The sequence below is a fragment of the Anomaloglossus baeobatrachus genome, chromosome 7, assembly GCF_048569485.1.
Source record: "Anomaloglossus baeobatrachus isolate aAnoBae1 chromosome 7, aAnoBae1.hap1, whole genome shotgun sequence".
Classification (NCBI taxonomy): Eukaryota; Metazoa; Chordata; class Amphibia; order Anura; family Aromobatidae; genus Anomaloglossus; species Anomaloglossus baeobatrachus.
In genome coordinates, this window is record NC_134359.1 from 185,222,883 (window position 1) to 185,242,102 (window position 19,220).

Below are 19,220 nucleotides of genomic sequence, written 5' to 3' on the forward strand. Positions count from 1 at the left end.
CCACTTTTTTCTCCACTTTTTCTCCTCTTATGCTCCACTTTTTCTCCACTTTTTCTCCACTTTTTCTCCACTTTTTCTCCTCTTATGCTCCACTTTTTCTCCACTTTTTCTCCACTTTTTCTCCTCTTATGCTCCACTTTTTCTCCACTTTTTCTCCACTTTTTTCTCCACTTTTTCTCCTCTTATGCTCCACTTTTTCTCCACTTTTTCTCCACTTTTTCTCCACTTTTTCTCCTCTTATGCTCCACTTTTTCTCCACTTTTTCTCCACTTTTTCTCCATTTTTTTCTCCACTTATTCTCCACTTTTTCGCCTCTTATTCTCCACTTTTTCTCCACTTTTTCTCCACTTTTTCTCCTCTTATTCTCCACTTTTTCTCCACTTTTTCTCCACTTTTTCTCCATTTTTTTCTCCACTTTCTCCACTTTTTCTCCACTTTTTCTCCTCTTATGCTCCACTTTTTCTCCACTTTTTCTCCACTTTTTTCTCCACTTTTTCTCCTCTTATGCTCCACTTTTTCTCCACTTTTTCTCCACTTTTTCTCCACTTTTTCTCCTCTTATGCTCCACTTTTTCTCCACTTTTTCTCCACTTTTTCTCCATTTTTTTCTCTACTTATTCTCCACTTTTTCTCCTCTTATTCTCCACTTTTTCTCCACTTTTTCTCCACTTTTTCTCCTCTTATTCTCCACTTTTTCTCCACTTTTTCTCCATTTTTTTCTCCACTTTCTCCACTTTTTCTCCACTTTTTTCTCCACTTTTTCTCCTCTTATGCTCCACTTTTTCTCCTCTTAATCTCCACTTTTTCTCCACTTTTTCTCCACTTTTTCTCCACTTTTTTCTCCACTTTTTCTCCTCTTATGCTCCACTTTTTCTCCACTTTTTCTCCACTTTTTCTCCACTTTTTCTCCACTTTTTCTCCTCTTAATCTCCACTTTTTCTCCTCTTATGCTCCACTTTTTCTCCACTTTTTCTCCACTTTTTCTCCACGTTTTCTCCACTTTTTTCTCCACTTTTTCTCCTCTTATGCTCCACTTTTTCTCCACTTTTTCTCCACTTTTTCTCCACTTTTTCTCCACGTTTTCTCCACGTTTTCTCCACTTTTTTCTCCACTTTTTCTCCTCTTATGCTCCACTTTTTCTCCACTTTTTCTCCTCTTAATCTCCACTTTTTCTCCACTTTTTCTCCACTTTTTCTCCACTTTTCTCCACTTTTTTCTCCACTTTTTCTCCTCTTATGCTCCACTTTTTCTCCACTTTTTCTCCACTTTTTCTCCACGTTTTCTCCACTTTTTTCTCCACTTTTTCTCCTCTTATGCTCCACTTTTTCTCCACTTTTTCTCCACTTTTTCTCCTCTTAATCTCCACTTTTTCTCCACTTTTTCTCCACTTTTTTCTCCACTTTTTCTCCACTTTTTCTCCTCTTATGCTCCACTTTTTCTCCACTTTTTCTCCACTTTTTCTCCACTTTTTCTCCACTTTTTCTCCTCTTATCCTCCACTTTTTCTCCACTTTTTCTCCACTTTTTCTCCTCTTATGCTCCACTTTTTCTCCACTTTTTCTCCACTTTTTTCTCCACTTTTTCTCCTCTTATGCTCCACTTTTTCTCCACTTTTTCTCCACTTTTTCTCCACTTTTTCTCCTCTTATGCTCCACTTTTTCTCCACTTTTTCTCCACTTTTTCTCCATTTTTTTCTCCACTTATTCTCCACTTTTTCTCCTCTTATTCTCCACTTTTTCTCCACTTTTTCTCCACTTTTTCTCCTCTTATTCTCCACTTTTTCTCCACTTTTTCTCCACTTTTTCTCCATTTTTTTCTCCACTTTCTCCACTTTTTCTCCACTTTTTTCTCCACTTTTTCTCCTCTTATGCTCCACTTTTTCTCCTCTTAATCTCCACTTTTTCTCCACTTTTTCTCCACTTTTTCTCCACTTTTTTCTCCACTTTTTCTCCTCTTATGCTCCACTTTTTCTCCACTTTTTCTCCACTTTTTCTCCACTTTTTCTCCTCTTAATCTCCACTTTTTCTCCTCTTATGCTCCACTTTTTCTCCACTTTTTCTCCACTTTTTCTCCACTTTTTCTCCTCTTATGCTCCACTTTTTCTGCACTTTTTCTCCTCTTAATCTCCACTTTTTCTCCTCTTATGCTCCACTTTTTCTCCACTTTTTCTCCACTTTTTCTCCTCTTATGCTCCACTTTTTCTCCACTTTTTCTCCACTTTTTCTCCTCTTATGCTCCACTTTTTCTCCACTTTTTCTCCACTTTTTTCTCCACTTTTTCTCCTCTTATGCTCCACTTTTTCTCCACTTTTTCTCCACTTTTTCTCCACTTATGCTCCACTTTTTCTCCACTTTTTCTCCACTTTTTTCTCCACTTTTTCTCCTCTTAATCTCCACTTTTTCTCCACTTTTTCTCCACTTTTTCTCCACTTTTTCTCCACTTTTTTCTCCACTTTTTCTCCACTTTTTCTCCTCTTATGTTCCACTTATTCTCCACTTTTTCTCCACTTTTTCTCTACTTTTTCTATGGTCGGTCTACCCATTAGCTCTGCCATGCATAGTGTAGCTCTACACCTACTGCACATGTTACTTTATGATTGACATCTCTTTCGTACCAGAGCTGTCTAAGTCTACTCTGACCCCATATTTGTCATTACTATATTGTCCTTGTACTGTATTATGACATTTGTATCATGTGTTTCATTTCTTGCTGTGTTGCAATTTTTTTGCTGCATCCCAATTGTACCTCTACATTGTTCGAGTTTATGTTATTGTTCTCTCACTCTTATGTGATACTGATTATTATCATTTTTCATGATTACATGCAGATAAGTCCAATCTGACGAAGGCTCAGGCCGAAACGTCATTTGTAACTTGTTTTGGACAAAAACATATATGCTTATGAAAAAAAAATTTTCTTAATACGGACCAATAAAGAGTGATTTTGCATTACTATCCGTTGTGACTTACTGACTTAGTCTGGGAGATATAGAGTGCCGAGGTTACTCACTAATTTTATCTATTATTACCTCTGAGCACCTATATACCAGTGAGCAGAGCTTCCTCTACAGTAGTTCTCCTGATTAGGCATGCCCTTACCTCATGAGCAGGGCATTGCAGCTTTGGTAGCAACCATTACGACATGGACTCTGCTGCTGTGGACCCGGGGAGAGTGAGTGCAGATTCATTGCACCCACACTCCTCACATGAAGGGTCCGCACTCCTAGAAAATGGGGGATACGTTCCCTGAGTGTCTCCCCCCCATATTCTAGACGGTCCAGAGTCGTCGTGGGACCCCTTTATTTTTTTTCTTACAATAAATTGGTGAAAGAGGAAATGTTTTGGGGACTGTTTTTTCAAATAAATTTCTTTTGTCGATTTTTTGTTTTTGTTAGTACTGACAGTTTATGATGTTGGGTATCTAATAGACGCCATGACATCACAAACTGCTGGGCTTGATCTCAGGTGACTTTACAGCTAGTATCAACCCGATTTATTACCCCGTTTGCCACTGCACCAGGGCACGGGATGAGCTGGGGTGAAGCGCCAGGATTGGCGCATCTAGTGGATGCGCCACGTCTGGGGTGCCTGCGGCCTGCTATTTTTAGGCTGTGAAGGCCCAATAACTATGGACCTTCCCACCCTGAGAATACCAGACCACAGCTGTCCGCTTTACCTTGGCTGGTGATCCAATTTGGGGGGTCCCCTACTTTTATTGTGTAATTATTAATATTTATAAAATAATTATAAAAAAGAGCCTGAGGGGACCTCCACATTGGATCCCCAACCACGGTAAAGCTGCCAGCTGTGGTTTTCAGGCTACAGCCGTCTGCTTTACCCTAGCTGGCTATCAAAAATGGGGGGACCCAACGTAATTTTTTTTTTTTTAACTATTTTTTAAATAGAAAAAATTAATGGGCTTCCCTGTATTTTGATTGCCAACCAAGGTAACGGCAGGCAGATGGGGGTGGCAACCCATAGCTGTCTGCTTTATCTGCGCTGAGAATCAAAAATACCGCGGAGCGCTACGTCATTTTTTTAAAGATTTATTTTTACAGCACTGTGATGTCCAGCAATCAAAATACAGGGAAGCCCATTTTATTTTTAGTTATTTAAATAAATAATTAAAAAAAATATATGTTAGCTCCCACTGCATTTTTTGTATTGCTAGCTAAGGGTAATCCAAGCAGCTACTGGCTGCTAACCCCCACTGCTTGGTGTTACCTTCACTGGCAATGGAAAATCCAGGGAAGCATTTTTTTTTTTTTTTGCCAAAAAGCTACAAAAAAAGGACGTGAGCTTCGCCATATTTTTGTATGCTAGCCAGGTATAGCAGGCAGGTGCTGGAAGAGTTGGATACAGCGCCAGAAGATGGCGCTTCTATGAAAATGCCATTTTCTGAGGTGGCTGCAGACTGCAATTCGCAGCAGTGGGGCCCAGAAAGCTCAGGCCAACCGGTGGTGCGGATTCCAATCCCAGCTGCCTAGTTGTACCTGGCTGGACACAAAAATGGGGCAAAGCCTACGTCATTTGTTTTCTAATTATTTCATGAAATTCATGAAATAATAAAAAAAGGGCTTCCCTTTATTTTTGGTTCCCAGCCGGGTACAAATAGGCAACTGGGGGTTGGGGGCAGCCGTACCTGCCTGCTGTACCTGGCTAGCATACAAAAATATGGCGAAGCCACATAATTTTTTCAGGGGGCAAAAAACTTCTGCATACAGTCCTGGATGGAGTATGCTGAGCCTTGTAGTTCTGCAGCTGCTGTCTGTCTGTATGGAGAAGAGCAGACAGCAGCTGCAGAACTACAAGGCTCAGCATACTCCATCCAGGACTGTATGCAGAAGTTTTTTGCCCACCAAAAAAATGACGTGGGCTTCGCCATATTTTTGTATGCTAGCCAGGTACAGCTGGCAGCCACGGGCTGCCTCCAACCCCCAGTTGCCTATTTGTACCCGGCTGGGAACCAAAAATATAGGGAAGCCCGTTTTTTTTAATTATTTCACTTATTTCATGAAATAATTAAAAAACAAATGACGTGGGCTTCGCCCTATTTTTGTGTCCAGCCGGGTACAACTAGGCAGCTGGGGATTGGAATCCGCAGCACAGGTTAGCCCGAGGTTTGTGGGCGCCTCTGCTGCGGATTTCAGTCCGCAGCCGTCCCAGAAAATGGCGCTCTCATAGAAGCGCCATCATCTGGCGCTGTATCCAACTCTTCCAACAGCCCTGGAGCCGGGTGGCTTGTTGGATAATCATGAGTTAATACTGGCTTTGTTTTACCAGCCAGTATTAAGCCAGAGATTCTTAATGTCAGGCACGTTTGACCCGGCCATTAAGAATCTCCAATAAAGGGTTAAAAAAAGACACCACACAGAGAAAAAATACTTTAATAGAAAGAAATACACAGACACATTAGAGACTCCATCTTTATTACCCCTGTCAGCCCTCCACGATCCTGCTCTTCTGTCTTCTTTCTTTCTAGTGTAGTAGTAGTGACGATTGTAGTGAGGGGCATCACTTGGGGCTGGGGAACCTCCATCCTAACTACAATGCTAACTACAATCGGGAAGCAGCGTGCAGCCTTCACTCCGTGAGTGATCACTGCTGGCTGCTAGCGGTAACGCTGACAGACGCGTTACCATAGCAACGGTGCTCCCGGAGCCGCGGTTAGCGGTGACGTCACCGCTAACTGCGTTGCTATGGCAACGGTGATCTCCGTTAATGACCGGCTGTGTCAGCCGGTCCCTAACGGAACGGGGAGTCGACCGTGTGCTAGAGCATGTCGCCGGTACACGGCGATACACATATGTGCACCGTGTACCGGAGAGATGCACTCGCAGGTCCTACATGACGTGTCATAGTCATGTGACCAGTCTGTAGCCAATGAGATAATAGCCACGTGACTGGTCACATGGCTATTTTGACATCACGATAGGTCCTGCTTCTCTGCTGGCAGTGCAGGTCACCGGGAGGATTCAGCGATCATCGGATGGAATAGCGGCAGGAGACAGAGTGCAGAAGGGATCGCGAGGACCGGTAAGTGTTATGGCAATGTTTATTAACTGTTTGAGTACATTTATAATGCATTTTTATGTGTTTGTGATTGCCTCCCATTATAGCCTATACGTTCGAGTTCGGTTCGTCGAACGTTCGACGAACCGAACTCGAACGGGACCCCCGTTCGGCGAACCGGCCTCGAGCCGAACCAGGACCGGTTCGCTCATCTCTAGTGGTGAGCTCAGGCAATTTATCCAGATTGGAAGCCTAAAATGAGCAGGGCTCAAGTTGCACAGTAATGGCATCGACGTTCCCTTGCATATACTCATATCTGTGTCTCCTCCTCTTTTTCCTTGTCCAGCTCCTTTGTTTCCTTGTCACTTTCCCATGTGTTTGTGTTGTGTTGTGAGTTGTTTGTCACCTTTTGGACACCTTTGAGGGTGTTTTCTAGCTGTTTTTATGTGTTTGTGATTGCCTGCCATTGTTTCCTATGCGGTTCGAGTGGTTCGTCGAACGCTCGCCGAACCGAACTCGAACGGGACCTTCGTTCGACGAACCGAAATCGAGCCGAACCACGGCCGGTTCGCTCATCTCTAGTTGTGACACCACCGCTGCTCTGGACGGGGATCCCGGGAGCGATGACAGGGAGCAGCTTGGATGTTGTTTTTCCCCTCCGTGGGTAGGGGGGTTGGTTGTCCCGGGGCCCGGTGAGGGAGGAATGGCAGGCGGGTTACGGGGCCTTGTGGGGTGCAGGGTCACGGGGGCAGCGCGGTGCCGCACGGCACAGTGGTACTCACTCAGCCAATGATGAATGCAAAGTCTCCGGTAAAACAAACGGCTGGATGGACGGGTCCCACAGATGGCTGCGGTGGTTCTTCTCCCGGTAGGTTGGCGGTGACTGCCTTTCCCTGCACCTGTGTGATGTTCTCGGTTCCGGTGGCTTCCCACCGGTAACCCGCTCCCCAGCTTGGATGCAGGCTGAGGGAGCCCCTTTTGCCCACAGGCTCTGGCCCTGGGAACTGTAGCCTTGGTGGTGACTGTATTTCCCTTCACGGTTTGAGCTGTTGCCTTCAATCGGGTCTTGACTGCTGGGAAACCCCGGAGGTTCCCTTCGCTAACGGATTTGACCGGTTTTACGGCAACTCCTAGCCTGGTCGGGGTCCGTAGGGCCTGCCGAATGGTGCTGGCTTCTCTTCGCTCCCCGATCCGGTACCGGCGGGCCACCGCCCGTCCCCGATCCTTACGGTTCACGTCAATTAGCCCCTCCTGCAGACGGTCACCACCGTCTGCCAACCTTGCTGTATGTGCCCGGGCCACGCACCCGGACACTGTCAGTCTGCTCCACTACCACTTCACTCCTCAAACTCTCAACTCCTCACTCCAACTCCTTCCTTTTCCCGCCTCCAGGACTGTGAACTCCTCGGTGGGTGGGGCAAACTGCCTGGCTCCACCCCCTGGTGTGGACATCAGCCCCTGGAGAGAGGCATCAAGGATTTTTGTTTGACCTAGATGTGCTTAGCCGGGGTGTGGGGTGTGTTGTTGTAGTACCTGTGACGTCCTGGCTTGTCCAGGGCGCCACATGTACAACTAATGTTAATGAGGTTAGTAGGGTTTCTATGAGAGGTGGAGGACGGGGTAAAGTTGGCATGGGGTGGACCGGGATTAAGAGAGCTATCGCCTGAAAGAAGTAGCATTAAAAGGAGAAAGGTTCTCTTCTCGGCTAGATACAGTGCTCGCATGTTTTCCCCATAGCGCTCCACTGTTCCTGCATTGTTCCTACCATTGTGGGATAAGTGCCTCCTCCTTCTGCAACATGCTTTTTCCCAGAGTTGTGAAACATATCACATGATTGCAGTACGAGACTCAGGAGCGAATTCGTACCTAGGGTGCCCCCCCACCACAGCCAAAATCTGTACTCCGCTTATATTGTATGGCTCATAAATCTACACAGGAAAAGGCAACCATTTACACTGGGGTAATACAGGGTTTGGAAGCTATGTTCCCTAATGAAGTGTCCTAACTTTAAATTCTGCACACAATTTTGAAAATCTAATTGTAATTTTGCAATGTTACTGTGAAGTTAGATGTCAAATGACACTTTTTGTGTCTTGATACCCCAGTGCTATGTTATCGCCATTAAGGTAACCTCTCAAACTTCTCTTGCTGGCACTTACTATAACAACCAACACACCATACCATTGGTGTAATCATTCTAGCCATCCTTTACCCTGGGGGTGTTATCAGCCAGAAGGATATCCAAAATTTCCACTCTGACCCGAGCCCTGAATCCAGCTCATCAGGCTTTATCTTGCCATCATGTAACTAATCAAGAGAAAACACATGTATTGTAATACTATTCCTGAGAAAATATTATTTTTTCTGAATTCCTTTAATTTAACAAGTAAAACTCTATTATGTATGTAATGATTTGAATAAATCTATAAATTGTTCAGTCAGATCCTCCTTAGTTTAAAAAGCACAGCTGTATATTTAGCGATTGCCTTAAGGGGGTTGGCCACTTTATCCATATTTTAATAAATGTGTTGAAAACAACATGAGAATAAAGTGGTCAGCCTCTTTAATGCTATCTCCTGGTCTTCCAGCAGTTCTGAGATGACTGCAGGTTTGTGCATTAGAGAACTTCCACCTCTGGCCTTTAGAAGAAGAATTTCACTACATGCTCACTTGAAATACTATGTCCCAAGAATGACAGATTCGACATTTTAAACTAAAGGGGGCTTTACACGCTACGATATCGTTAATGGTTTGTCGTCGGGGTCAAGTTGTTAGTGACGCACATCCAGCGTCATTAACGATATCGCAGCGTGTAACACTGACCAGCGACCTTAAGCGACCTCAAAAATGGTGAAAATCGTTCACCATGGAGAGGTCGTCCCAAACTCAAAAATCGGTAAGGGTTGTTTATCCAGGTGGTTCATCGCTCATGCGGCAGCACACATCGCTGTGTGTGACACCGCAGGAGCGAGGAACGTCTCGTTACCTGCCGCCGGCCCCAATGCGGAAGGAAGGAGGTGGGCAGGATGTTACATCCTTCTCATCTCCGCCCCTCCGCTTTGATTGGCCGGCCGCTTAGTGACGTTGCGGTGACGTCGCTGTGATGCCGAACGTCCCTCCCCCTTGAAGGAGGGATTGTTCGGCAGTCACAGTGACGCCGCCGACCAGGTAAGTATGTGTGACGCTGCCGTAGCGATAATGTTCGCTACGGCAGCGATCACAAACAATCGCATGCGCGACGGGGGCAGGTACTTACACGCTCGCTATCGCTACACATTGCTAGCGATATCGCTACCGTGTAAAGCCCCCTTAAGGGCTTTGGAACAGCTGAATATGCCAGGAGAGGTGGAAACTAATTTTCTTTTCTAAATTGAATACCTTGGATTTCTAAATTCCTATGAAAGTAAAAAAAAGTACTGACAACAATTATACAATATTAGCAGCAGATAATAAATATATATACAGTACAAAACAAAAGTTTGGACACACCTTCTCTTTCAAAGAGTTTTCTTTATTTTCATGACTCTGAAAATTGTAGATTCACATTGAATGCATCAAAACTATGAATTAACACATGTGGAATGAAATACTTAACAAAAAAGTGTGAAACAACTGAAAATATGTCTTATATTTTAGGTTCTTCAAAGTTGCCACCTTTTGCTTTGATTACTGCTTTGCACACTCTTGGCATTCTCTTGATGAGCTTCAAGAGGTAGTCACCGGAAATGGTCTTACAACAGTCTTGAAGGAGTTCCCAGAGATGCTTAGCACTTGTTGGCCCTTTTGCCTTCACTCTGCGGTCCAGCTCACCCCAAACCATCTCGATTGGGTTCAGGTCTGGTGACTGTGAAGGTCATCTGGCATAACATCCCATCTCTCTCCTTCTTAACTTCTTAGTTAAATAGCCCTTACACAGCCTGGAGGTATGTTTGGGGTCATTGTCCTGTTGAAAAATAAATGATGGTCCAACTAAACGCAAACTGGATGGAATAGCATGCCGCTGCAAGATGCTGTGATAGCCATTCTGGTTCAGTATGCCTTCAATTTTGAATAAATCCCTAACAGTGTCACCAGCAAAGCACCCCCACACCGTCACACCTCCTCCTTCATGTTTCACGGTGGGAACCAGGCATGTAGAGTCCATCTGTTCACCTTTTCTGCATCGCATAAAAACATGGTGGTTGGATCCAAAGATCCAAAGATCTCAAATTTGGACTCATCAGACCAAAGCACAGATTTCCACTGGTCTAATGTCCATTCCTTGTGTTCTTTAGCCCTAACAAGTCTCTTCTGCTTGTTGCCTGTCCTTAGCAGTGGTTTCCTAGCATCTATTTTACCATGAAGGTCTGCTGCACAAAGTCTCCTCTTATCAGTTGTTCTAGAGATGAGAAGGTGTGTCCAAACCTTTGGTCTGTACTGTATATATTATATATATATATATATATATATATATATACAGTTGAAGCCAGAAGTTTACAAAAAAAGTATTTAGTCAGCCATCAATTGTGCAAGTTCTCCTACTTAAAAATATGAGAGAAGCCTGTAATTGACATTAGGTAGACTACAACTATGAGAGACAAAATGAGAAAACAAATCCAGAAAATCACCTTGTTTCAGTTGGAAAGATTTTATTTGCAAATTATGGTGGAAAATAAATATTTAGTCACCTAAAAACATGCAAGATTTCTGGCTCTCACAGACCTGTAACTTCTTCTTTAAGAGGCTCCTCTGTCCTCCACTCATTACCTGTAGTAGTGGCACCTGTTTGAACTTGTTATCAGTATAAAAGACACCTGTCCACAACCTTAAACAGTCACACTCCAAAATCCACTATGGTGAAGACCAAAGAGATGTTGAAGGACACCAGAAACAAAATTGTAGCCCTGCACCAGGCTGGGAAGACCGAATCTGCAATAGGCAAGCAGCTTGGGGTGATGAAATCAACTGTGGGAGCGATAATAAGAAAATGGAAGACATACAAGACCACTGATAATCTCCCTCGATCTCTAGCTCCACATAAGATCTCACCCCATGGGGTCAAAATGATCACAAAAACGGTGAGCAAAAATCCCAGAACCCCAAAGGAGGACCTAATGAATGACCTGCACAGAGTTGGGACCATCGTAACAAAGGCTACTATCAGTAACACACTACACCGCCAGGGACTTAGATCTTGCAGTGACAGACATGTCCCCCTGCTTAAGCCAGTACATGTCCGGGCCCGTCTGAAGTTTGCTAGAGAGCATTTAGATTATCCAGAATAGTATAGTAGAACAGCGACAGGCCAAAAACATCACTGCTCTAGAGGAGATCTGCATGGAGGAATGGGCCAACATACCACCAACAGTGTGTGCCAACCTTGTGAAGACTTACAGAAAACATTTGAACTCTCTCATTGCCAACAAAGGATATATAACAAAATATCAAGATGAACTTTTGTTATTGACCAATTACTTATTTTCCACCATAATTTGCAAATAAAATCTTGCAAAATCAGACAAGGTTATTTTCTGGATTTGTTTTCTCATTTTGTCTCTCAGAGTTGTTGTCTAGCTTTGATGTCAATTATAGGTCTCTCTCATCTGTTTAAGTGGGAGAATTTGCACAATTGATGGCTGACTAAATACTTTTTTTTCCCACTGTATATAAAAAGACACATCTGCATATTCTTATCACTATTTGACATGAAATCAGAATAAACCTTTTTATGTCAATTATGGTTACCAAAATTATATTTGCCAAATTCCAGAATAATGAGAGAGAGAATGTTTTAGGCCATTTTGATTACTTTCTGCAAAGTCAGTTTACATATACTAAGGGGGGCTTTACACGTTGCGACATCACTACCGATATATCATCGGGGTCATGTCGTTAGTGACGCACATCCGGCTCCGGTAGCGACATCGCAACATGTAAATCCTAGGTGCGACGATGAACGAGCACAGTAGTGTACAATATTGTTGATCTGTGTAACGTCATTCATTTCCATGTCGGTTCGACCGCAGGTACGATGTTGTTTGTCGTTCCTGCAGCTCTACACATCGCTGTGTGTAAACCCGCAGGAGCGACAAACATCTCCTTACTTGCGTCCCGACAGCAATGCAGAAGGGAGAAGGTGGGCGGGATGTTATGTCCCGCTCATCTCCGCCCCTCCGCTTCTATTGGTCGTCCGATTAGTGACGTCGCGGTGACGTCGCTGTGACGCCGAATGCACCTCCCCCTTGAAGGAGGGATTGTTCGGCAGTCACAGCGACGTCGCCGAGCAGCTATGTGCGTGTGAAGCTGCCATTGTGATAATGTTTGCTACGGCAGCAATCACCACATAGCGCATGTGCTACGGGGGCAGGTGCTATCGTGCTGGACATCGCTAGCAATTGCTAGCGATGTCGCAACTGTAAAGCCCGCCTAAGAGTACGATGCCTTAAAACAATATGGGACAGCCCATATGATAATGTCATGCCTTTGGAAGCTCCTGATAGGTTTATTAGTAACATCTGAGTTAATTACACACGTGTAGATTTATTTTAATGCACACCTGAAACACACTGCTTCTTTAACATCATTGGAAAGTCATAAGAAATCAGCCAAGATCTCGGGAAGAGAATTGTGGACTTGCACAACTCTGGTTCATCCTTGGGTGAAATTTCCAGATACATGAAGGTGCCTCATTCATCTATGTAAACAATTATACACAAGTACATACAAGATGGGAATGTCTAGCCATCATACCGCTCAGGAACGAAATGGCTTTTGTGTACCAGAGATGAACGTGCTTTGGTCAGACAGGTGCATATCAATTCAAAAACAAAAGCAAAAGACCTTGTGAAGATGCTGTTAGAAGCTGATAAGATTGTGTCATTATCCACAGTGAAACGAGTACTTTATCATCATGGGCTGAAAGGCCACTGCCAGGAAGAAGCCAGTATTCCAAAAAACATGAAAAACGCAGATTAATATTTGCAAATGCACACAGGAACAAATACCTTAATTGTTGGAGACATGTCCGGTGGTCTGACGAAGTTAAAATTGAACTTTTTGGCCATAATAACCATCGTTAAATTTGGAGGAAAAATGGAGAAGCTTTGAAGCCTAAGAACACCATCCCAACTGTGAAACACGGGAGTGGCAGCATCATGTTGTGGGGTTGATTTGCTGCAGGAGGGATTGGTGCACTTCACAAAATAGATGGCATTATGAGGAAAGAAGTGGCAATAGTGAACCAACATGTCAAGACATCAGCCAGAAACTTAAAGCTTGGGCGGAAATTGGTCTTTCAAATGGATAATGCCTGAAGCATACTGCCAAACTGGTTGCAAAGTGGCTTAAAGCAGTATTCTCATCTACAAAATCCTATCCCAATATGTAGTAGGTGTAATAATAATAATATTAGCAAATACTTTTAATTAGAAATGTATTATAGTTCTTCTGAATTACTCTGTCGCTTACCTCATGTGCACAGCATTGCAGGACCTTATGTATCCATGGTTACGACCACTAGCAACTATCTAACTAACTCACTATATGTGTGGATGTAACCATGGATACCTAAGGTCCTGCAATGCTCTGCACGTAAGGTGAACGACATAGTGAATCAGAAGAACTATACTACATTTCTAATGGGAGGCATTTGCTAATATTATTATTAGTACCCTTACTACATATTAGGATAGAATGGTGGAGATGGGAATAACCCTTTAAGGATAACAAAGTCAATGTTTTGGAGTGGCCATCTTAAAGCCCTGATCTCAGTCCTATTGAAAATTTATGGGCAAAGCTGAAAAGGCAGGTGTGAGCAAGGTGACCTACAAACATGGCTCAGTTACACCAGTTCTGTAAGGAGGAATGGGCCAAATTTCCTACCAACTTTTGTGAGAAGCTTGTGGAAGGATATCCAAAATGTTTGACCGAAGTTATACAATTTAAGGACAATGGTACCAAGTAATAAAAATGCCTTAAAACATTCTCTCTCACATTATTCTGATATATATAATAAAGGTACAATTGGTACATTGCTACTATCTTCGACTCAAATCTAACTCTGACACCACAGCATTGGTTGTCAGTGAACTGTACAACATTTTTCTGTTGCATCCTAGCTTTTTACATACCCCTACACCCTGATTATCCCTTACATGGCCCATTCACTTTCCGCCCTGTAAATGTGCCATTGAACTTGCTGCTTTTTAGCCCTGCCAGTGCTGAGGAGATTTTATGGAAGAAGGAGATGCCGTTTGTAGACTTCTAGTAGCGCAATAGAGCTACCCACCATCTAATTAGAACAAGATGACTCTGCTCATCCTGCACCTGCATCCAACAAAGCTTATTATTGCTTTTGCTCTCATGACCAGTGTCAAACATTGATTGTTTTATGGCTTCTTTTATGTGGCTAGATGCAAAAGTAAAAAACGACACCAAAATGTTTGAAAAAAACGGATTAAAATAATATATATTTTTTCTGTAAATGATAAATTGTGCTTACCTGCAGCCACGGTAATAGCAGGAACTTGGCTGTGAAGCAGTCAGCTCTTAATTTTGATCTGGAGCTTGTCATGTGAGCAGTGATATTAATTACTTAAAATAACATAAAATGTTTGTAATGATTGACATTATTAAAGTGCTACTCAAACATCCAGATATTGTACTATGTATTTATAAGTTATTATTTTGTACATATTAATTTTACATATTGTGTGTATTTACATTGTTCCAGAGTACAACCCCATCTAAAGAAGTGCTTTGAAGGAATAGCAAAAGTAGAATTTACAGATATTTTAGATATCACACATATGAACAGTAGTGAAGGAGAAGTGGTACAACTAGTCAACACAATTTCAACATCAAAAGCCAGAGGCCAAGTTGAAAAGTGGCTTGTGGAGCTCGAGTCTGCAATGATTCAGTCTGTTCATAAGGTATCTATTATTAAGACCTGACTCTACCATGATCATGCATGTCTGGTCCTTTTTAGTGGTTCCAGAACATGGTCACCATAACCAGAATCAGTTATGGGCAAAGTTTAAACTCAACCTCCGAATGCAATGAATCAGGTGATGTATTTTCTTGTTGTAGTTGGCCGCTGTTTATGCCTTCTCCACCATGATAAAACTGTTATGGAGATTCCTTCTAGCTATTAATTTACTTTCTAGATTTCCACACTGACATCTTTGACTCTTTTCGAATGTAACAACACATGTGCATCATTTGAAGCACTACAACCCCTGTTTGTTTTAAGGCATGTTATGCCCCCAGGCACATCATCAAGGCTGTTGTACAGTACAACATTCCTCTCTAGTTTTCCAGCATATTCTTTACCCCAGATGTTTTGCAGCACATTGGCCATGATTGATCAAAACAATTTTGCCCAATTTCTTTGAAAAGTTGCAAAACCTCGGTGCAACTTTAAATTGCACAAAAATGTGTGACTTTTGGCATTTTCACACCAGTTTTTCCCTGCACCTTCAAAATGAACAGAGCTGGGGAGAGATGGGGGAGTGGCAGGGGTGGGACCGCACAGCTTGTCTAATAGAGTTAGACTGGAGTAAGATTTCTGTTATAGCGCATGGACTCACATGCCGCTCACCAGACACTCGTGATTCCCAAATAGGTGTGCACATCTTCATTAATCAGGAGCATCCACCACGCCTCCTCATCAAGACAGCAAGAAAATCGATAGTCTTGATGACTCAGGGCCATCTGTTCCTGTGATGTAGCAGCACTCATCAGTCATTCAGCACATCATTTCCCCATTGATTGCTTATTGACAAAGAGTATTCAGTATAGATTTACACTTTATCGTGTAGCCCAGAGTTGCACTCACAATTGTGCAGGCTTCAGAGATTAATATTCCCAGCATCCTCTGTTTTTTCACTGTCTGCACAAAGTTTGTTCTGGTAATTTTCTTTCTAGTAAGTGTATTCTTCTGTGTGTTTTCTAGCATATGTAGTTTTCACAGATACACATTAGTAGTATGATTTATGCAAAAACAATGTTGAAAAGCTTGTCATTAGTTTAGCAGCCTGTTTGCATTGGATGATAATCTAGAAACGAGCGCTCCTGTGATCACTCGTTCCCTATTACTGGCCAATGTAAGTGCCCCCCGGAGTTTTGTGTTTTTTTGGTTAGATTGTTTTCTCATTCGAAATGCAGACAGAAAAATTGTGAAGGTAGGATTATTATATAGGTTATAACTCAGGATCAGTACAAGATAAGCAATGCAGTGCATTTACAAAAAGAGTCAAAATTACTCCCTACGTGTTTTCATGCATAAACCATGAGTATTGTATGTCGGTGATGACATTGAATACTTTTGTATGATGTGAATCTATTTTTAAGGTGATTGGTGAAGCTATCGAAGCCTATCCTAAAACAACACGTATTGACTGGGTAAGGGAATGGCCAGGACAGACTGTACTGTGTGTATCACAGTGTTTCTGGACAACTGATGTTCAGCTGTCTATAAGGCAAGGCCAGAAGGTATGTATGGCAGAAATTATTCACAGCCGCCACATGGTTGTCGTGATGTCGCATGAATAAATCCAGAGGTTGTTGTCTATGTCATGATGCTTTTACCTCAATGGTTTTAGGCACTTGAAGATTACCTGGAACAAAATAATAAACAAATTGACGACATTGTGGCCCTGGTGCGTGGAACATTATCGAAGCAGAACCGGGTGACTCTCGGGGCACTCGTGGTCCTGGACGTCCATGCCAGGGATGTTCTTACAGCTCTAGTTAAGAAACAAGTTAGTGATGAAAATGACTTTGAATGGTTAAGCCAACTGCGATACTACTGGGAGGTAAGATGAAGATTTTCTTCTGCATTCTTTTTTTATAATTCCAGTTAAATAATAATCTTGATGCTTGTCGTGTGTAATGATCCTTTTGCAATCGCAAAATGCTGAATATCAAGTACTGAAAAAAAAGCTAGCTCTTGATCACTGGAATGATTATTTTCCAGAACTGAAAATACAGTTTTACTTTAGATTACAGAGGAAACCAATTAAAAAAATAATTAAGCTAAATTACCTTCAAATGGCACTTTGTTTCTCTTGTCACAATTCTTTATTATGTGCAAATATGGTTTGATATTTATTTGTAAAGTCATTGTGCTTGACTGCAGAGCTCATCTGCGATCGCTCCTTAATTTGAACGCAGCGTTTAAATATAGATGATGAAAGCCTAGAAAAAATGATGTGCAGAAAACACATTTTCTGTTATTTACACAGCCCGACATTCAGTCATTAATGGAGACACACTTCATTTAAAATAATTGCTTCTTCTTTTTCATAACTTCTATCGAGCATTGTTTTTAAGTGAATATATTTATTTTTGTTTACACAGAAACACATTATATGATGGGAAATTTGTGCCCATTTAGAAAAGCCATTTGAGCTTTAATTGTAAAACTTAAAATCTTTGGCATTAAAGGGGTTTTCCGATTTCAGGAATCCCTTGTCTCCTGATTACAGATTGTTTTAAAAATAGCAGCTGTTTTTTACTTTCTGTCCCCAGATCCAGTGTCTCTGCCGATGCTCCCGCTGTTGGTTACTCCACCTGGACACGCTGAGTATTTGGTGACTTTTTTACTCAGTATTTGTAAACCGAAACCATCAGTGGCTATAAAATACAGAAGTGATGCCCGTGCTACTACTTGCTACTACTATACTTTTCCTTTGATTGTTCCACTCCTTTTTTGGCTTACACATACTGAGGTAAAAAACTCACCAAACACTCAACTTGTGCACTTGGCCTTAGGCTGTGTAAACACGCTGTATTTTTGATGTTTTTTTCCGTGCAGACAAAACCTGAAAGATTTCTTGATGCCAACAAAGTAATCGAGAATCCTGATGTCTCATGCACATGTTCAGTATTTTCTCTTTGCAGATTTGGTGCATGTTTAAATCTGCAGCACGTCAATTCTTTCAGCAATTTTGCTGCAGATTTCACCCATACTAATAAGTGGGAAAAATCTGCACAAAAAAAAGCCGCAAAAACATGCATTTTTACTTCTGCATTTTTCCTGCCTGGTGCAAATGGTGAAATGGTGTGTGACTCCCTGGTCTATCAGGTCGTTACAGGGTATTGTGCAATCTGCCCCTCTGTGCAATATCCACCTCCTCCTTGGTTAAGGGTCCCTAAGCATTGGTGTTGCCAAGAACAGCTAATCAAAATCCTAGGAACACTCTACACCACACCCACCAGACACACCAGTGGACAGCCTGAGTGGAATAGGGTCGCCCACTTGGGGGGTTGGTTAAGGGGGGGTCAGGAGTGTCAGGAGACAGTTAGTGAAGCAGTGACTCTCAAGAGGAGACGTCACAAGTGAGTTAAGCAGTGACTATCAAGAGGAGAGGTCAGGAGCTGGGCTCCGTGAACTACTAGGTGACAGACATTGGTCTGGGCCTGGAAGGAGCTGGACCCCGGTCGCAGGGGATCGTAACAAGGGGCACGGACTGTCGAGGAGGACAGCCGGCAGCCTTGTGCCATCACCGGGCAGGGGCCAGGGCACGACGGGGTACGTGGACACTAAGTCAGGGAGTAGCTTCAGGCATCCTGACAATTTACCCGACGAGGACAGAGCCTTCAAGATCCGTTCTCTACACGCTCCAAAATCGAAGTACTAGAGCAGCGAGGGGGATAGGACTTTCCACTACACGGTACAGAAAATCCCAAGCGTGAACCCTGAGAGCAAGCTCACCCAGTTAGCCACACTGGGGAGCGGGACCCGATTAGTTTCAGACTAAAGGGACCAACTAGAAGACAAGGTGCCATGGAAAAAGGTCACAGGCCAACAGGCAACACCAATGGGCACGGGACCCAGGCATGCTCCCTCTCAGCGACAGCGGTGTCCTTAACTTTGGTTTACTACAGTTGTCGGTGTCAGCGTTATTGGACTGAGTGAGTACACAAGTGACCCTTACTGTCCCAACGGCACATCCCCGTCACGTTCACCGAGTCCCGGGGCATCCCCCTACCCGTGGAGGGTTTAAACACTTGGCTGCCCACACCATTGCCACCGGGTACTCCCAATTGCAGCGGTGGTACTCCACCTTACCACGCACCACGGGTGGCGTCACGAACTTTCCACACCATCCCGTGTACATAATCCCCCTTGGTTTCAGGAGCCGTACGACCCCCGGGTACGGAGTCCTCTCGAGCCACCGCTAATCCGGATCCGAGCAGCCCGGCTGCTGATGCGGGGGCGACACAGGTGC

At 43.2% G+C, this 19,220-nt stretch overlaps 1 protein-coding gene across 1 annotated transcript in view; it reads left to right on the top strand.

Moving 5' to 3' along the window:
• The window catches only part of DNAH7 (dynein axonemal heavy chain 7), an 880,767-nt gene that overhangs the window by 241,754 nt on the left and 619,793 nt on the right, over window positions 1-19,220 (top strand). The window contains exons 20-22 of the mRNA XM_075317837.1: window positions 14,720-14,918; window positions 16,339-16,479; window positions 16,590-16,802. Of these exons, the coding sequence (XP_075173952.1) occupies window positions 14,720-14,918; window positions 16,339-16,479; window positions 16,590-16,802 (553 nt within the window). The remainder of the gene's footprint in view (window positions 1-14,719; window positions 14,919-16,338; window positions 16,480-16,589; window positions 16,803-19,220) is intronic.